The sequence below is a fragment of the Leucopleurus acutus genome (assembly GCF_964270905.1).
Source record: "Leucopleurus acutus genome assembly, chromosome: X".
NCBI lineage: Eukaryota > Metazoa > Chordata > Mammalia > Artiodactyla > Delphinidae > Leucopleurus > Leucopleurus acutus.
Genome location: NC_139148.1, coordinates 102,585,895 through 102,606,466, shown reverse-complemented (window position 1 = coordinate 102,606,466; position 20,572 = coordinate 102,585,895). Strand labels below are relative to the sequence as shown.

Here is a 20,572-nt window from a genome sequence, read left to right as displayed (position 1 = left end):
TAAGCCCCTAGGTGTGCCATCCTGTAGTGGGCAGGGAGAGAGAATAAGCTGGTCAGGGAGAGGAGAGGATGAGTCCCAGCCAAGCCAGGGGAAGAGCCATGAGGACACCTTTGATGGGAGAAAGCTCCCTGCCATGGTGAGAAAGCAGCACTCTGGAAGCAGACTGCCTGGATTCCTATCTCCCTCCACAGCTTGATTGCTCTGTGCCTTTGAGCAGGTTCCTTAACCTCTCTGAGCCTCAGTTTCCTCTTCTATAAAATGGGGATGGTAATGGTATTTGCCTTCCAGAACTCTTGTGAGCACTAAAGTGCACTGCCTGGTACATAGTAAGCACTCAATATACATTACCTGCTTCTGTTATTATTATTATTATTATTTACCCTTGTGTAGTGGTGGTAAAAGTGAATCTCTCTAGCTGGGATCTCCTGGGCTGAGGACCTGTCAGTCCATTTTGTCATGACCTTAGTGGGATGAATGATGAGGATTCAGCTGCTTAATTCCACAGAAATCCTAGGCCGGGGGAATAGTTTCAGGCTTGTGGTTTGAAGGGGGTGAGTGTGGAGGGATGACCTCAAACAAAAGCATAGAGGGGATTGTTGTCTATTACGTCCATTTCAACAGCCGCTGAAAAGGTTGGTCTGAAAATGTCTTGTCGATCACACCATCTTGGTGTCCCCAGAAGACTCTGTTAAAGCACGAATAAATTATCTAAGAGCCCAAACCAGAAATCTGGACTCCTAGAACTTTGCATGTCCACATGAATTAGTTTTCAGGATTGCATTTTCCTGAAAACAGCTATTGGCATTGGGGGTAAGCTGAGAGTTGGAGAAAGGAAAAAGACCCAGAGCCAGTGCTGTGCTGGTAAAAATGTAGCAAACGGCTCCCTGGGAGAGGACCCCTAACTTCCAGTGTGCTGTACAGCACACACCATGGCTGGTTTTGGCTACCAACCTGACGTCACTGATGAGAATGAAAAGTAGTACAACAATTAGGAAGTGATAAACTTTGAGTATCCATTACTTTGTTTTTAACGTAATGTGTTTAATTTTAAGTTTATATAACTCGTTTTAAAATAATGGCCGTGTTTAACAACCGCCTTGTAAAATTTCTGAAATCATAACAGTTGGCTTTTGTGAGCCAGGATGAGCCAGCTCCAGCGGCCCACAGCCGGGGCCCTGGCTTATGTTTGGTTGACCAAGGTGAAGAGATTCATCTGGGCCCATTGTCCCAAAGCCTTCAGGTCTTATAAATCACAACCCTCACTCCAGCCCTGCCAACTCCTTTCTTTCCCCACTCCACCCTGGCCTCCCCACTTCTGAAGGTTCCAATCACTCCGCAAAGCATGTCCAACCCACAAACCCTCACTTCTCTTTCTCTCGTCCAAACCCTAATGGGACTCCTGGGCTCAGCAGCAGGAGTCAGGCTGTGCCGAGAGGACTCCCGTGGCGGTTACCCCACGAACCCTGACTTGGCTGGCAGGCTGGGCTCTCACACGCTAGCCCTGCAAGAGAGCAGCTGGTGGTTTCAATCAGGATAAAACAAAAGTGTTTGGCACTGGGCCCTGTTTCCCTGTCAGGAACCACCGTGCCTTGAACCCTGTGCTCTGCCAGGCTGAACTGCTCACAATATTCCACACGATTGGCTGATGGACCACTAGATTTTTTCATGTGTTTCTTCTGCCTGGAATGTTCTTCAACCCCTCCACTCTTTCATCTGGAAAATTTCTCGTCCTTCAGGATTCAGCTTCTGTACCACCTCCTCCAGGAAGCCTTCCCTGAATACCTCCCCAAGCAAGATTAGGTGATTTTCCTTTGAGGAAAGTAATGCTCTGTATGATGCTCTGTGTTTTCTTCCCTAGGCTGTGAGCCTCTCAAGGAAACAGACATGTTGTGTTCTTCTCTGTAGCCCAGTGCCTAGCATATAATGTGTCCTGTAAATACTTGTTCCATTAACAAGTGAATGAGTCGGAGGTGCTACTGCCCTTGCAGGGCCTGGACTAAGAATTACCACTGTCGCTGAGCCTCTATTTTGCTGCCAGTTCCTATAGGCAGAAAGGCCTCTGGTGAACACCCTCCCATCTGAACTTTGAAGTAGAGGTGAGCATCAGAAGACCCCCCTTTTCCACTTATTTTTGAACACACGTCAAAGATTTTATTTCATTCATAATTAATGAGGGAAACAGTAAGATGTCACAACCTGTTCCAGGGAGAATTCAAAGTACCTTATTCTACTTTAAAAATCCCTTCATCTGTGGATTTATAGTCCTGTATTGATGGCCAACAACCGCCCCTGCTTCAGGCATCTGGCCCCAGTGGGAAGGATTAGGTAGACAGCCTTCTTTTCTTTGTGAAGCTGTTTCATTAATAATGAGGCTTTTAAAACATTCAGGAAAGATGGAAGTGGACCAGGCACTTGATGGGATTATTGGACCTACAAACCAACCTTGAAATCTCTTGCTTCTGGTCTTCCTGTTAAGGTAGATAAATGTCTGTTGGTGGGGGTGGGGAGGCAGTGGTGGGAATACAGCAAACCCAAGGCCCGAGAAGTGAGAGCGGTGGGCTTCATGAGACGCAGTCTTACAACTGTGGAGTGAGACAGCCTGGATCCCAAGCCCAGCCTCCCTGCCTCCCAGCTGCGTGGCCTTCAACAAGTTGCTTTATTTTTCCGAACCGCAGCATCCTCCTCTGTAAATGATGGGTGATAACAGCACCTACCTCAGGACCAAACAAGATAATGTGAAGCACAGCACCCAGCACATTGTTCACATTCGGTAAATGGGAACTGCTCTTTTGCTGTCCCCCTTACTGCAGGTTCCCCAACCGAGTATCCACCAGCTGAGTTGTTCTCCTGGGTCCGTAGCACCGCATGGTGGGCAGCTCATAATACTGGTTAAGGGTGTGGGCTCTGGAATCACATTGCCCAGGTTTTAGTCTGTATGACCCTAGGTAAGTAACGTAACCACCCTGTGCTGCAGTTTACTCCCCTATAACATGGAACTAGAGATACTTCCTAGATCATAGGGAGGATCCCCCAAGAAGCTAAATATTTAAAAACCTAGAAAAGAGCGTGGCATGCAGGAGACACTCAGTGCATGTTAGCAGGGTCTTTGAATGCCTAAGGTTTAAGAACATGACAGTCATTGCTTCCTGAAGACATGACTGCAGTCTTGGTTTGGACATAAGTGGCATCCCCAATCAGGATGGAAGATCAAATCCAGTCACCATGAGAAGAGGATGCCTGAACTTCTGTCTAGAAGGCGGTGAAAAGGAAGTCACTTCATTTGTCATGATTAACCATTTCCACACCCTTCTTTCCCTCCCTCCTTCCCTCCCACCAGTTGGAACTCATCCCTGTAGACTGCCGGAACTGAAGAGCTTAACTCCATTTGTGGACTTCATGCTTCCCTAGCCCTCCTCCCTGGTCCTCTTACGAAAGTGCTCACTGGGGCTTGCAGGAGGAGTACGTGGTCCTGAGAATGCAGTTGCATGCCAGGTGTGGCAATGGGCGTCCTGATGGGTCAAAGGGGGCAGTGATCTCCCCTGTTCCCGAGACCGTGCTATTTCCATAATGCACCTCTAATATCCAAGAGAAGCAAGATTTTTATAGCGAAACTGGACTTCTGTTAAGTAAGCTATTCGGGGACTTAATTTCATTGCCCTTGTGGTATCCAGAAATTGTTGATATTGCCTTACTGGGAGGTAGGTGGTGTTCTGCAGGAGGGCTAGAGGGCAACACTTCAATAAGCAGAGGAAAGGGTTTTTCAGGGCTTTCTAATGCAACAATGACACTGGCTAATACATGTGTATAAGAGGACAGTAAACATGGGTGGCCAGTCAATGGGAGGATCAGTTGAAATGGGGAAATCGGCAGAAACAAAGGGTGGGAGAGGTGGGCTCCGAGATCCAGAAGCAGGGCTCCTTGGGGCCTCCGCTCTTCTGCCTTGACCAAGGCATGGCTCTGCACTGGGCTGACCATGGACAAGTCTGGCTGGGAAGCTTCTGCATTGCCTGGAAGAAGCCAATATGGAAAGTATTGACACCACCCCCTTCCCATCCCACCTCAGCCCCTCCTGGAGTTAAGAACTCATAAAACGTAAGAGGGGAAGGAAATGTTTAAACATCTGAGAGCCTGTGGATTTAGGGCATTTGTCCTTCCCTTCTCTTGCTCCTATCTTATTTTGAGACTGGGAGTTCCTTCTAGGGAGGCATCTTTGGCCCTGGAGAACTCAAAAGGGTGGATCCCAGAGGAGAGGAAGCAACAAGTGTTGGCTTTGGCTTTGCTCAAACAAGACCTTCTTTTTCGATGATCCAATCCAGTTCTCCAGAAAGGATTAGGCAGGCATTCTGGGCAGAAGAACTGCCTCGGAGGGAAGATTGTGCCTTTGGCCAGCGTGTGCTCTATCTCATGAGAACCAGACAGTAGCAGACGAGGCACAGAAGGGCGAAGTCCAACAGAGCCGAGCGTCCCCTTTGGGCCCTGGTTGGCAGGAGTTCTGATTTTTCTCAACTACCCGAAAGATGCTGTTACAAAGAACAAGGTCAGGCCCAAGTGGAGTGTTCTATCATTTTGGTTTTTTTAAATTGTTTTACTCCTATGTCTTTTTTTCTTCAGTGGTAAAATAGAACCTGTGTAAAGTCCTCAATGGCACGAGACTAACATCTGTACCGTAAAGGAGGTGAGATGTTGCTGAAGCTCTCGTGCCACAGTCAGCTCAGTCGACACTGCTCATTGCCCTAGTCAATTTTACCAATTTTCCTGTCAAAGGGTTCATGCTGTGGGCCTTAGCTTTAGCCTATTGTTGAGAAACCATTTAATTGAAATAAAACGTGTCATTTGCTTTCATGAACATTTTATCATGCCAAAGAAAACAGAGTAGGTAGTGCGCTCTGCTTTAAGCAAACTCAATATATGAATGGATTGACAAATAAAGTAGGGGCAGATTATTAGCAAAAAGGTTCAATATAATTAGTAACAACAAGCTTTTCTGGTGCATTTTTAAACAATTAGTTTAATCAGTTCACACCTGCCTCACTGTCACGTACATAAGAGCTTGCTTTCTGAGTGCAGGTCTATTTCCTTGGAAGATCTCCTGGTCAAATGTATTACAACCAATAGGAACAAGAACAAAATAGATGTTCTGATCCCTTTCCTTTCTATTCAGCTTCCATCAAAAAGATACTGGGCTTCCCTGGTGGCACAGTGGTTGAGAGTCCGCCTGCCGATGCAGGGGACACGGGTTCGTGCCCCGGTCCGGGAAGATCCCACATGCCGCGGAGCGGCTGGGCCCGTGAGCCATGGCCGCTGAGCTTGCGCGTCCGGAGCCTGTGCTCCGCAACAGGAGAGGCCACAGCAGTGAGAGGCCCACGTAAAAAAAAAAAAACAAAAAGTTGAAGTTATTTGGGCAATTCTTGCCCTAAAGTATGGGTAGAGTTGTGTTAGATACAAAGTGAGACAACAGGAAACATTTTTTAATGAACAACAAGCTTTCACAAAGACTGTCTATATCACATTGTTATTACAACATAGATGAGCTGAAACTTCTTTTGTACAGATTTAGAGGAAAGAAGACCCTAAAGAGACATCAAGCATATAGAGGTAGTTGAATAGCAATATGGGAAGAAAAAAAAAGCATTATCTTAATTCCCCTTTCAGCTCATTACAGTGCAAGAGTAAAATGGCTGCTTAACAAACAACTGGAATTACAAACACAAAGACACATTTGCCACTGTTTAAATGGCTTGCTGGATATTTTAATCCTGGCATTACTGAGAACTGCATAAAATGACGGAACTAGTTTATCTAATAAGCTTACGATGCCACATTGAACTATTTGCTCTCCTTTGATTTTGTTGTTGTTTATTATTTTTGCTTTGACTATAGATAAATGTCAAGCAAGTTTTAAAATGATGCATAAGCTACAGTGTTGCTTTGTAAACTTTAAATGGCTACACAGTCACGAAGCAAAAGCTTGAAAATGACACCAGGAACAGAGATTACAGGCACTTCTCTCTCAAGGTTAATTTAGCTCATTTGAAAATACCCATTTGTAAAGGAAAATGTCTTCATTTCACCTCTGGATGTGCATAATCCAGATTATGTCGAACAGTGGGAGCTATCATTCTAAGAGGAACCAAACGTGTACATTTTACTTGGCCCCTTTTCCTTCTTTCTGCACTCAGGAAAGGCCACAAATTGCAGCCCATGCAGCTGGCTGCTTCTCAGAACTGTCTTCTATCAAATCAAAACCTCATTCCTCAAGCCCAAGAATGGGCTGAAAATCTGTCCTTTTCCCTTATTTGGGCTGCCTTCTATTTGCATCTCGATTACATATCTCTGCTATGATTCTGCCTTAGGAAACAGAAATGGATGCAAAGTCAACATGTTGGGAACTCAAGGAATGAGTCCCTGAATAAAACTCCCATCTTGGAAATGGAGTTGGTGAGGGGAAACACAGCCCCCAGCGGGTTCCAGTCTATCAACAGTATGTGATCTATTGACAGTAAGAGACTTCTGAGTGCTGTGAACCAGCCTCAGAGCTCCACTGCTCCAACAGCCAGCCACATGGGACTATCTGAGCCCAGTCCGGCTCCACAGGCAGAACTGGAAGGGCCACATGTACAGTGATTCCATGAGTCCCAGCATGCTGCAGCAGCAAGGGGCTAGAAGCAGTCGGCCTTCAGAAAAGGCAAACTGTTGACACAGTCAGTTCTCTACCCCACTGAGTAAGGACCAAGCACTCTTTTCTCCAAGTTGTCTACAGAAAATTAGTTTTATCATTTTTCATTTTCTACATTTTGCTGGTTATTAGCTAGCAGCAATAGTACAGTACGAAGCAGAAAGGCATAATGTCTGCTTGGTACCTAATATATATACACACATGTACATATATACACAAACACACTCATATATATATATATATATATATATACACACACACACACACACACATCTATATACATACACACACACACAAATCTATATACATACACACACACACACACACACACACACACACACAGAAAATAACCTACTAGGAAAAGACTAGGTAAATCACAATAAACAGGAAAATTAGCTGAATAAATGGCACTAACTACCAAGGGGGAAGTCTTGTCCTTCTGGCCTAGATTTAACTTTATGTTTTTCCTGTATATACTCTTTATTCCCAAGCTTTGCAGCAAAATCAATTTACAAGCAGTGAAACAGTCATGTCCAATTGATTACCCCATTCAAGTACGTATCAAAGAAAGCCAAGGCTTAGCCTTGCACTTTGCCTCCCACCACTACTGAAACAAAAGCTTGCTGTAAAACAGTCCAAGTGTGTATCCAGGCTACTGAGAGAAAAGTGCAATTCTGCCTAGCCAAGCTACATTTGCTGGAGTTAGGTCCTCTCTTATCAATGTGAAATATTCTATGATGTGGAATTTTATACATTTTGGAGAGCAGGAAGTGATGAGATGGTTATTCTAATGGAGCTAGAACTTAAGGCTTTCGTTATATCAGAAATTCTAGACCTCCAAACAACACTAATTTTTAGCCCTCTTGAAAGAGGAAAAATTTGCTGGTATGGGATTCTCCCTTATCTCTGACCCTAATTTGTTTTCCAGTCTTTTCATTTTCCCAAACAGACTTGACTCCCAAAGGCATTACATGTAAATATTTCATCAAGTTATGGTCTGAAAATCAGAGGTGTGGATTCCCCCAACCAAGTTTAAAGGAATTGGAAATGGGTATTGTGTGTAAAGGCAGGGTTTTATGCCAATGTAGTCCCCTGATGATATTCTGTAACTATGAATAATCTAATCGTAGCTACTATTTGTTGAATGACTCCTATGTGCTAGGCACTATGCTAAGTGATGTATATATATTATCTCATGTAATGTTATAAGAACCCTACATGCAGTATTTATCCCCACCACTTGCTAGTTGACAAACTGGTGCTCAGAAAAAGTGAAATCACAAAAGTAACACATCTAGCAATCCAAGACACTTATGACCCTTTTCTTTCTTGCATTTACACTAGACAGTAGGAAATTACTGTCCTAGGACTGTGTTATGACCACATGGTTGGGCACCAGGTGGGAGAGGGAGCCTTTCATTTCCTCCTACCTGAGCCTTGCAGAGTTTGCTTAGGCAGTAACCACGCCTATGCTTCCATTCTTTACCAGCCCAGCTGGGCTCCAAACATCAAACCTGGTAACATAATGTTCTGACAACACGGTGTTCATTAAGAAAGCGCAGAAAAGGTTATTTGGTTTCTGCTTACATGAATCTCTTTTTTGTTGCCTGGATCATCTCATTCTCCCTTTTCTGTTTCTGGCCACAGGTGGTGATGGAAGAAGCCAGACTGATTACCTGAGGCATTAACCTCTAGCGGGAACAGAGTGGATGGGCTGTGTGGGAGTCTCGCACTGCAGCTGTCCAGAGTCACATGGGGGGAGGATAATTTGCGTGAAGGTAGGAACAACACGATTCACTTCTTCGCTGTCCTAATCTTTTCACTGTGTCATTGTAACACTCCTGTTTTCAGGTTGTCCTGGCACTAAAGAAATCAAACGCACTAAGCAAGCTAAACAAGACCTCACTCTTACCCCCTTTACCACTATTCTTCCCCTGTATTGAAATATTTGGCCCATCTCAGTGAGGAGGAAAGACCGTGTTTAGATAAAATCATGGATTAATTGCTTCCTTTGAAAAGATTTGAAAGCCAAAAAGATAGTTTGAGGGTTTCTTAAAGGGTTCTACCCTCTTTCCTGGCTTCTTTACACTTTTAATAATGAACCGTCCTTCATCAAGTGTTTGCACACACGCTAGCCAGGCCCTGATCCTCAGAGCCCTGAGAAGAGGTGAGGTATGGAGGCTAGCTGGGCATGGCTGTGACACGCCAGACTGAAAACCATTACCTCTGAAGGGTTAAATATTATCCTGCCTGAAAGTCCCATTACTAACTGCCCTGGGGAGAAATTAAGATGTAATTAGATTGCTGAAATAAATGCCTATAAGAGATTGTAATAGAAGACACTCCTCTAATTCATCTCTTGATTCCAGGAAAATAATTCCTTCATCCTGGCTCTGTATGACACATAGAAAATGGATTACTTTTATTGTACCCTGGCTTATTCCACAACCTATGCCAAATCCCTTAAGTATTTTATATTGTTGGATTCAAACTGAAAGCAAAATAGAATCTGTAAGGATAGATGATCTTGGCATGATTCTGAACTTCCTTTAAGCATCCAATTGGATAGATACAAAAATGGTTCAAGAACTGGGATCAAATGTAGCAAAAACTGTTAAAGCAAAAATTGCACATTTCTAGTATTGTTACTTCCCCCTAGGTACATGGTAGACCACATCAATAAATAAAGCAGTATTTTTCAGTAATGCACACTTAAATAGTTACAAACATACATGTAGAAAAAAAGGATATGGTAGTGCAGAAAATAAATTATTAATACAGAAGGAAGTATGAACATTATTTTACACAACGCTATATAAAATATGAACCATTTGGAATGACACCTCAAAAGTCAGTGAAATAATGCAGCAACATGATTAGTAACTGGGCATCACATTTCAACCACACAGTCATTCGTCTATGAAAGACAGAAAATTAAAGCAAAATCACGTTAAACTTTGAGAAAATTTTACGTCAAAATCAAAAAAAAATTTTTTTTCTTCTGGGCTCTTAAACAACCTCTGCTGTGCATGTAGTTGTGCAGCATGTCAAGAAGCATCTTAAGAAAGAAAGTTTCAAACAGATCACATTCTTTTGGTCTTTCTACTTAATCTCTTTCTGATCAACAGCACGCTAATGCCTCTGTTTGATGCTTCCTTCTAAGATGTTATTGCAATTAGGTGTATTTACAAGACGACTCCCCCATGGTGGTGAGGGGAGCGTGGGAGCTCCTTTTCAGCAATCCACTCACTAGTTTTGGTTTCGGGATATAAAGGCCAGGACTCGCCGAATACCGTTCAGTCTATCCTTTAGGGACCTCATGGCTAGGAACGGGAGCTGAGCTCGGCTTTCCAATGGAAGAACCGCTAATGTCCACCAGCACCAGGCCGGGCCATTGGGGTTGATCTGCAAGAGAAATGCAATGGGTTCGTCTTATTCCTGTGGAAGTGATCCTAGCCTGTAGGCTTCCAAAGTTGCCAGGAAACATCCCAGGTGGAACTGCTTCCGCGTGTGGCAAGGACTGCTAATTACCCCCCATCTCTATTTCCCTTTATCTTAGCTGGGCATACAGCCACCCAGGGGGTGGGGGTGGGAAGGCTACGTTTCTCAGCCTCCCTTGCAGCTAGGTGAGGCCATAAGACAAAGTCCTGGCTAAGGAGATGTAAAAGGCAGTGCTAAGTGTGACTTCTAGGCCATGCTCTGGGAAAGGGGCATGCGCCCTCATTTCCTCTCTCTCTCCCCTTCCCCTAGCTAGCACACAGACATGCTGATGATCAGCCTTCTTCCATCAGGAGGATGAGGGCAACACTCAAAGGGCTTTGTCAGGAAGGAGCCTGGGTCTGAATGATCTCACGAACAGGGATGCCCCAGCCCTCCATCTCTATGACTTACACTCTCTATCTAGTTTAAGCTACAGTTATTTTTGGTAGTGGTTAAAGCAAACACATCAATTTCCTAACGAATACACCATACCTTCTAGCCAGTGTGATTTTACAAGCCGAACTATCTACTACAGTCGGCCCTCCACATCCATGGATTCAACCAACTATGGATCAAAACTGGTTGGTTGAATCTGTAGATGTGAAACCTGTAGATGCAGAGGGCTGACTGTACTCATTGCACTACAAATTTTATAGAAGGGATTTTGGTATCCATGGGGCCTCCTAGAACCAAACCCCCATGGATACTGAGAGACAGCTACTCAGCCTCTTCCACCTCTTAGATTCTGTTTAGGCCCTTTGGCCTGATGCATAGAGCATATGGGTCTTCAGTTCTCATGACCCCTTAGGCTTTGCATGTCTCTTACCTCCATTTCCCTGTTTCTGGCTGAAGGCAACAGAGTCCACATATGCCAGCTCACTAAACGGGGCCACGGCTAGCTTCTCCCCTAAAACCAGAGCCTATGATTCACAGCCCCAAAGCACAGCAATCCCACTTTGCAAAAATTCCAATTGGAAAACACAATCACATAGAAATATATTCCATCCCAGGTTTCCTCTAATAAAGAGCTTTCCTATCCTACAGTGATCCTGCACCAAAATTCTGTGTCAGCAGCGTCCCAGGTACACGTTGCAGACATTGGTGACTTAATTTCCTACTAAGCCCCAAATGAGCTTTCTGCCCACACCCTTCAGAAGGTTGGCTTTAGGACCGCAGAGAACCACATTCTACATGCGGGATTGTTTGCTTCCAAACTGGTCACCTGATTCTCCCACAACCTTCACTGCCTCTTCGCTTCTCTGTGCCTCTAGCTCCATTTGGATTCTTTTTGTCCCTCGCTGCAGTCTGTAACGTGTTATCCCTCCTATGATGAGTTCTGAATGTTAGACTGCCATATCCTGAACTGTATTTCCCAGGATCATTAACAAAGATGTTTAAGCTGATGTGAACACATGTGGTGGTTCCTAGGAAACCTCCTGCAGAGGCTTAGAACATTCTTATTAATGGGACCACTGGGGCTACAGCATTGACTCGATCAAACTGGATGGGTTTTATTTTTTCTGCTGCTGCTGCGGCCAAAGCAACAGTCCTAATAAGAAGTGAAATGAAACCCAAGATTTCGGCTTTCTGTGTCACTGAGCCCTTATGAATCACACAGTGGCACCTGTGTTTTGTCTTGTGGAAGATGCTGTTACCATTGCTGATCGCTATCTTCTGCCTGACTAGGGGAGAATGCTTTCCAGAAGGTGAAGGGGAACATTCAGCTTGACCATGAGGTTTCTCAGAGCTCTGCCGTAGTCCTGAGTCACAGTGACCCAGAGCCAGGAGCTGGATCATCTGGAAGCAATGGCCTTTCTCCCTCCAACATTCACGATGCCTTTGAATGGGGGCGGGAAAAGGAGCCACCTCTGTGGCCCGGAGAAACCAAGACACTGCAGCGCATTAGGGAACAGACTGGTGTTTTACAGCCTCAGAATGCAAGAGGAAGAAGGGACTTTAGGGACCTCCTCGTCTACCTCCCTCATTTCAGAGATGGGCGAAAAAGTCAGAAAGGGGAAAGGACTTAGCCGAGGTCACACAGCTAGAGAGGTAAGTAGGACCAGTTTTTTGGCATGGAAGTCAGAATATACATATTCTATTTTACTATTGTGATAAAGTCAGGAATGAGTACAGGGAATGAATCAAGGAAGTTATGGAGGCGATTATGTAGGAACCAGGTCAGAATGTGGAAAGGTGATGGTGGGAAAATATTTGACTAGGATATCTCCAGCCTTGTCCTAGAGAGAGTATTCCCTGACGTACACCAGGCAAACAAAGCTTGGTGAAACTTAACTATCTCCACTTTCCTGGAGAGCTCCAGATCTGCAGCTTGATCTCTCAAATGGACCTGTCCCTCCGGGAAATAGACTGATCCAGTAGAATCTAATGAACTCTTTTCTAGTATAACTCAGCCAAGGGTAAATTTAAGGATTGGGTCAGTTGTCTCAGGAAAACTTGTTCATCCCTGATGAGGACAATGGCAGGGGTCTGGACCTGCAGGGCTAAGCGTGGAGGGACCTGGGGGTGAAAGGCTTCTGTGATCCTGCAGTTGGAAGCCTGTAAGGCGGCTGGCCCCAGCTCCTCACTCCTTGCTCCTGCAGCAATCAGGGGGAGAGTTATGAAGCCTCCAGGAAGTGGCAGCCTTTGGTCTCAGCTCCCTAGGTACCCTTCTCGTAAGCCTGGCCTTTTGTGAATCCTGTCACCCTAACACATCATCATGGTGGGAATCTGGACCCACAATTAAAGGTTCTTCTGTTGATGGTGCCTGTGTTCCCATCCTCTCACTTAACTAATCTCCTAAAACCTATCTTGGATCCAAGTTCCTACTGCTTTACTTTAGTTCCTCCAGTTCCGATGTGGGGTCCTTTTGTTCTTATCCATGATGCCTACCGCCCGGCCGAACAAGACCGATTCGGATACATCTTCCTCTCTACGCTAAATTTGCTGGGTGGAAACCACACACGCATCTAATCACAAACCCCAGGCTGTCTCATCTGGTGGGGGTGACTGATTACAAAGAGACATTTTTATATACCTGGGGATCAGCATCTTTCTCTGGCATTGGACCAAAATGATTGAGTATCCGATTCTTCAGAGATGATTTGAGCGAATGAAACCATGACGACGCTTGCTCATAGACACAGTTATGTAATCCCATGAGCTCAGCACAATCCTCTCCTTGAACCTGAAAGTATCAAAGTGGAAGTGAAGCATTCTGTACCTTCTGCCTCATGCCTAGAGCCCCTTTTGACACCTGCCTATTTGCGCATCCATCCTGTCATCCTACGGGAAGACTCGCCCTTCTGGCTTTCTCCTGTGTAGCGTGTGAAAGGCTCCTCAGCCAGAGGATGGGCTGTGTGTAAATATTGCTGAGGGTGGAGGACAGAGAAAGGTTCAGCTGGGTAAATGAGCTGAAACAGCCAGACATATAGAAAACCAGTGATGCTAACTGGCCTGAGTGGAGGCGTGCTGTTAAACTAGGTTGTGCCTGTTCACGCCTCTCTCCTTTTCATTTTTTAAACATCTGCTTTCCCACTGTTCCCCGGGAAGAGAGGGAGCAGTGTCTGTGTCTCCGTATGTAACTTTATCTTCCATGTCAAATACATTTATTCGTTGAGCAAATGTTTATTAATCTCGTACTATGTAGTGAATGTAAATATAAACACTTATGGGATTATTTACCTCTTCTTCTACCCGTTAGTTCAGAAAACCAAGGATTAACTGGACATGTCATCTTTCTGCCTTATGGGATGATGGATTATTGGGAAGGGCTCTTGGCCAGGCTGCACAGTTAAAAATAGACATGTGCATGTGAATCTACAATTATCTCAAAAGAAAAAGGTTTCAAATATAAATAAAGCAAAAAATAAAATACATATGTATAGATCCAGCTCCAGATCTTGGTATCCCTGGCAGAGACCTAACTCCTATGCTGAATGGGCCCCAGGGTTGGCCTGGCTTGGCATCTCTTATGCATGAATACAAATCAGCAACTAAGCGGGGAAAGCCCAGACAAGGGGCGCAATCACTGCCATTCCACAATCGAACAGCAGCCTGGCAGCATTCAGTGTGGCAGCAGCAAATCGGTGAGAAATCCCAAGGCCCCCATCCATGCCCAGAAATCCTTTCGCAATCATCTTGGTCTGCCAAGCTACGGGGCTAGCTTGGCTTCAGGATTCGTGGCACTGACCACCCTCACCTTTTGGTCTTCAATGTATTCGATGTCAGCTGTGTTGTAACCATCCCGCTGGCCCTGATGGAGGACCTTGAAGCGTCTCTTGCCTATGCTGTCGACCACTGAGCGGCCGTCAGCAAAGAACTGAACATTTCTGATCTCTAGGATGCAGCCATATTCCGCAAACCTGTTTATGGGGAATGGACTCAAGAAAGTAAATTCTTGATGAGCTGTTTCCCTAGCCTGCGCACCTCCCCCCATTTTTATAACCCCATGTTGGGCCTTGAGGGACTTCTGCCTTCTTGCCTGTCCCAGGGTCTATAGCTGCAATAACACCACAGGCAGTGCCTGTATGAGAAAAAATTTTAACGTGTAACTGCTACCATTTATTGTACTGTGCTCATATATGCATTATTAACTCACCAATCCTCCCAACAAACCCAACGAGGTAGGCACTATTATTGTACCCACTTTACAGATAAGGAAACTGAGTCACCGAAGGTTCAGTAAGTTGCCCGAAGTCAAACTTGCTCCAAGGATGGAGCCAGAATATGAACCCAGGCAGTTTGACTCCAGGGACCACACTCTTATAAAACACGTTTTAGACTATATACCACCTGTTCAACAAAAGGTTGATCCTGGGGTTCCTTTAAACAGGCAGCCTCTCACACGGTAAACTAGGGGCCAGAGGGACCCTGATCCTTACAAATGCTCCTGGGAGCGCCCCAAAGTAAAACAAAAAACCCTTTCCACCCAACCTCCCTTTACTTGCATAGCTCCTCACTTACCTTTTGACAGGATCTCCAAGGCACATGCCAAACTGTCGTGTGCCTGTCTCAATGCATCTACGAATCATCAGACGGTAACAAGGCTCAAAGATGTGCAGGGGACAAGGAACCGTGGGATATGCCATGGTACACACGAAAATAGGCACGTTCTTATTTAAGCTGTCAGGAAGAGCAAAGGACATGCATCTCACAGCGTTGAAGCAGAACACAGAAAGGTTGGTCAAATTTCACCATGTGGTTCCCCCGCAGGAAGGCAAGGAGACATCAGGTTGAAACTGATAAAAAATACTAAAATGCATCTGGCGCTGTGGGCTGAATCCCATTATCCGGTGCACAGGTTAGCCTAAGGGCTACGATTAAAATTGACATTCTACACATTCTAATTTGGGTAATGAAGTTCTCTAGTACCTTAACATTGTCGGTGATAGTTATACCTCATATTATTCTTTCTTTCTTTCATGCTCTCCACTCCAAACAATCTCTCCAGGTGTCTTGCTGGCAGTATGGGGAAGGGTGGTAAAAGTGGACCCAGCTCTCCAGAGGAATGGTGGGAAAATCTCTGCAAGACCCCCGTGAACATCTCACATATTTGCAAAGCCCCCAGAGGATCTGCATGGCAGGCCCAGCTGGGAGGAGGAGGGAGCAGTGGAGAGGCAAGAGTAATCTAGCCCAGTGATGTTCAAACACTCCTGTGTGTGCATCAGAATCACCGGAGGCCCTTAAACGCAGACAACAGGCCACTGCACCCCCCCCAGAGACACTGGTGCAGTAGCTCTGAAATCGACACCTACGAGTCTGCCTCTCAACATGTGCCCACGAAGACTCAGACACATGGCCTGATGGGGAACCACCAATCGGGCCAGCTCCTCCCAGATCACTGTTATTTTATTTGTCTAGTAAATCCAATACAGGGACATCTGAACATAAACTTACCAATAGATATATAAGATCATTTGCCCAAATCTCAAAAGGATTAAATTTAGGATTCCTTTTAAGAGAAACCCACCTAGTATATTCCAGTGTTTGTCAATCAGACATTAAATGGTATTTGAGAAGAGGGCCCAGAGAGACTCAAGGTGAACTTAAGAATCAGAAATAAAGATAAAGATGCCTTGAGTAGATCTAATATGTTAATGAGCAAAGAACGATTTCATTTCTGGCTCCCCAGCACAGCGTGTTATTCAAAGTGAGAGGCACAAACGAACTGGTGGCAGTTTAGAAATGTTCTCTACAGGGTGAGCATAAATCCAGAACAGCTTTTGCCATCGGGAACTTTGCCCCCAGAATGCTGTGAGAATCCCACCAGGGACGGGGAGATGGGGGGTCAGCAGTATGAGAGACAGAAATCAGTGATTTCCTTCCTGCTTTTTCTGCTAGGTGAGTTGTTCTTCCGGCCAGGCAGAGAGCTTGGAGCCTCACTTCTTTCTCCATCCCTACTCTCTACCTCTCACAATACCTGTGACGGAAGAGGAAGCGTAATAACAAGCAGCATTCTTACTATTGCTTTTAGTAAGTGCTTACTATGCACTAGCTCATTTGATCTTCATAACAAGTCCAAGTCTGTTATTATCCCCAAGTTACAGATGAGGAGACTGAGGCCCAGAGACGTTAAGTGACTTGCCTAGGGTCGTGAAGTATACTCACTTTGTGGCAAAACTGCATCATAAGCCCAGGTCTGGCTGATATCAAAGTTCTTAACCTCATAGAACCTCCTTATGTACCTGAAAACCGTCTTCTGGATACAGCTGACCCTTGAACAACACGGGGGTTGGGGCGCCAACCCTCTGCCCAGTTGTAAATCAGCATATGACTTAGGGTCGCCCTCGGTATCCGAAGTTCCTCTGTATCCGCGGTTCTGCATTCGTGGATTCAACCAACCAGGGATCGGATAGTGTAGGACTATAATATTTACTACTGAAAAAAACCCACGTGTAAGTGGAACCGCGCAGTTCAAATCCATGTTGTTTAAGGGTCAACTGCACTTCATTAAGCCCCCCTGATTAAATTATTCCAATAATTTGGTATCCGTGATACCCAGTTACTAGTGCCAATATGTGACCTGGTCAGTGGTTCGGCTTAGGTTTCTTCAGTGGGTGCTGGTAAATGAACAACTCGCTTTCTGAGGATGGAGCGGGTAAGCCCTTGTTACAGCATTTGCCAATTTCTGTGGTGTTAAATGCTCTCACTGTGGCCAATTTCAAGCTACCAACATGGTATCACTAAATGAGGAGTTAGGAGGGAATGTACACTTTCAGTTCTATGACCTGGTATGAGTGAAACTGAAAACAGCAATGTGCGTATGCATACTTAGAAAGTTCTTCCATTTCCTCTTCATAAAGCCTTCTTCGTTCCTTGAGTTCTTCTGGCAGGAATTTAGCTATTAGCTCTTCCATTATGACATTTTTACTGTATTTTCTTGATGCCAAGCACTATACGGGGAACAAGGCAATTAGATATTATGCAGTCAACAGAAAAACACAAACCACTTCTGATGTAATCAGTAGAACAGTTAAATGTCCCACATACTGGAGTAATTTAGACCCAGCTGATACTATCATAATGTGTATATTCTCTGGAGGTTAGAGTTTAGCTTAAAAAAAACCCACATGCAATGAATTACTTTTATAATTAGAAAAATTATTTTAAAAAGGGGAAAAGACCTGCAATGGAGTTTTAAAAATGTCATAGCTTTCCTACAACGCTGAAATTGATTGAGATCATGTTCTTGTCAAAAAAGGGAGAAAATCCTTTCCTTTCCTTTTTCTGATTATTGCGTTTATAAGCTCCCAGAAATGGTCTCCATCTGGGATATGCTGAAAGTCCGTGGTCAAAAGGTTCAGGGAACTAAAAAGCAATTTTCAATTATTGATCCTTTCCTGCTGTGCCCCACTCCCAACCCCACCCCAGTGCTTGGGCTTCGGGATATTTCAAGTCTATATATTATACATAGTTTTTTCTCCTCTAACTTTAGTTTTAAAAAGAAAAGCTATACTGGTGATTTCATTTGCCTATTTTTTTTATTATACCGTCTAGGTATCACTGGATTTATGTTATAAACCCTGATTTCATAACCTAACTCGGGCTCAGTTGTCAATTGTCACTATTACTCTCCTCCCAAACACCCTTAGTCCGTGCATATCCAGGGATCTGCAAGGAGTGGGTGTTTGTGTGAACCAGGCAATGGGAACAAAAACATCTGCAGAGAACTGCTGGCTATGGAAACCAGCCACACAGACCCAGCAGGGGGAGCTCCTGAGTATAAAACGGCAGGCTTCAGACATTTTTTCCTTTCCCAGTACGGGCTACGTCTGCCTATTCCGCAGTGAACATGATCGGAATAAGATATTTCTCTCTCTGGAAAATGGTGCAAGTGTGACCCTGTGCGAAGACACAGAGATAGATGGGAATATCTTCTAGCCCCTAAGTCCAGGACCTCACAGCCTCTGCCTCCACGATGCCTTCTCAGCCACTGCCATTGCCTGGCTGCAGAAAAACCGGCTGCTTTGACCAGTCCCAGTCTTTGGGGAAAAGCAATGACTCAGGAGGTAGCCTCTCCAAGAAGGAGGTGACTCCTCCGCTGATGCTGAAACAAAAACCCAGTAAAGGTACACACTAAAATTTTAACGGTAGATTTTCCTTCTTTCTGTTAATCTGAATGTTGTAGTGTTGCCACAACACCAATGTATTATTGAAGTATAAGGACCATGGGCTTCTCACCTACAATCAGGACAGCAAATACCACCTCTTCACCTAGGTCATATATGACATTGACCCTGCCCGGCAGCCCAATACACAGCCTCAGGGCTATCCTGGATGATTATTTCACTCCCTTCCCTTAATTTAAATGTTGGGGTGTTGGGAAAGCTTGACACATGACTCCTCTGGATCTACATTCACCTAGAGGTAGCCTTGCATCATCTCCAACCTCTCCTCAGGGATGACAGGGGTCAAGGAATATTTATACTGATTGTAAAATATGGTACACAAGTCCCTGGGGTGGGGGGACAAGACGGATGCCCACATCTGCTTGTGCTATAGAAAATTACAGCAAGTCCATTTGAAAGACAAAGGTGGCAGTTTGGGTGATTCATTTTAGAGAATCTGGAAGCCCCAGAGATTTTCCAGCAGACAAATGTCTGCTGATAAGTACAGTGGCAGCTGAGGAGTGGGGCAACGACCACAATGAAGGTCTGTGAGGTTTTCCTGGGGACCTGGGAGTGCTCTCTTCAAACCACAGACTAAACATTGATGATAAGGGGACATCGGAGCTCATCTGGTCCAAGCCCAGGGAGGACAAAAGATTCACCCAACATGATAGTGAATCAGGTGCCATGATGGGATTAGAACAAGAATCCATGTTTATCATCATTTTGATACTTTTGTTTCCAACACAAATTAATTTCACTACTGACAGTTCATAAAAAGCTAGATGTTGCCTCATTTCCCTGGAGGACTTTGTGGAGAGGGGAGGGGTGGCTCTAAGACAGGAGAAATAAATGGTCTGAGGGGGTGTTTTGCTGTAGCACAGTGCAGTGGCTTGGGATCCAATAGGATGCTGTCTTCGTACCCAATTCTCAATAAGCTAACCCAATCAAGAAAGAAAGAACGTTTTACCTGCGAAAGACCATCTTTGCACAGTGGGCACTTCGCATTGTGATCTAGGCATCTTTCAAGGCATTTTAAGCAAAAGGTGTGTCCACAAGGTGTTGTGACTGGCTCATAGAATAATCTGAAATTTAGGAATCAGAAGGCAAGAAAACTGCAATCAGACCAAACATGAAAGACAGAGCTATTCAATGTTCAGGTGTTATAGTATTATTTGGGAAATTCTATGTGCGGGGGTGGTTCTTTTTCCTTTTTTTTTAAAAAAAACCCCTGCTGTTGTTGCAGTTCAGAAAAGCATTTGCTTTTTATTTCTGAGCTGGATTTAAATGCATTAAATTATGCATTTATTAAAATTTAGGACATAGCTAGATCATTTTGTAACATTAGTTCTAGTCAGTCTCTTCCCGGGCATCCACACTTTTTCCCCCGTCAGGTCCTAGAGAAATGAAGATGAATGCCCAGAGTGTCTTGAATAGCTTCCATTCTAAAATACTCAGCCAACCTGTTCACCTGAATATATGTAAACACATAGATAAACAAACACACACTCCCATATTTAAGTACTTTATATCATATTACACTGGAAAAAGACTAGGCTTATTTGCTAACCTTGATTCCATTTTTCATCTAAGCAATGTTTACAGCCTGAAGGATCTCAAAATTGCACCTGTAACAAACATAACTGCCTTTTATATGGATGGATCATTTTCCTAGGGACAACAGAGTAATATTATTAATGTGCTTACTGATGGATAGACAGACAGACACATACATATATACATGTGTATGTATACACATACTTTAATTAGATCCTATTTTAATTGTTTTGCAGGAGCTGTCTATTTTTTC

At 44.5% G+C, this 20,572-nt stretch overlaps 1 protein-coding gene across 4 annotated transcripts in view; it reads right to left on the bottom strand.

The window, feature by feature from the left end:
* Window positions 1–4,842: 4,842 nt before the first annotated feature.
* The window catches only part of LONRF3 (LON peptidase N-terminal domain and ring finger 3), a 36,922-nt gene continuing 21,192 nt past the window's right edge, over window positions 4,843–20,572 (bottom strand). For 2 of the 4 annotated variants that reach the window (XM_082864849.1, XM_082864848.1), the window contains 6 exons: window positions 19,733–19,847; window positions 17,426–17,547; window positions 15,119–15,277; window positions 14,355–14,517; window positions 13,191–13,340; window positions 4,843–10,081 (listed from right to left, as the gene is read on the bottom strand). In XM_082864849.1, coding sequence (XP_082720975.1) covers window positions 9,926–10,081; window positions 13,191–13,340; window positions 14,355–14,517; window positions 15,119–15,277; window positions 17,426–17,547; window positions 19,733–19,847 — 865 coding nt within the window. In that variant the 3' untranslated portion in view covers window positions 4,843–9,925. Of the gene's footprint in view, window positions 10,082–13,190; window positions 13,341–14,354; window positions 14,536–15,118; window positions 15,278–17,425; window positions 17,548–19,732; window positions 19,848–20,572 lie in introns of all 4 variants that reach the window. The other 2 variants (XR_014327121.1, XM_082864847.1) reach the window with 2 other exon arrangements.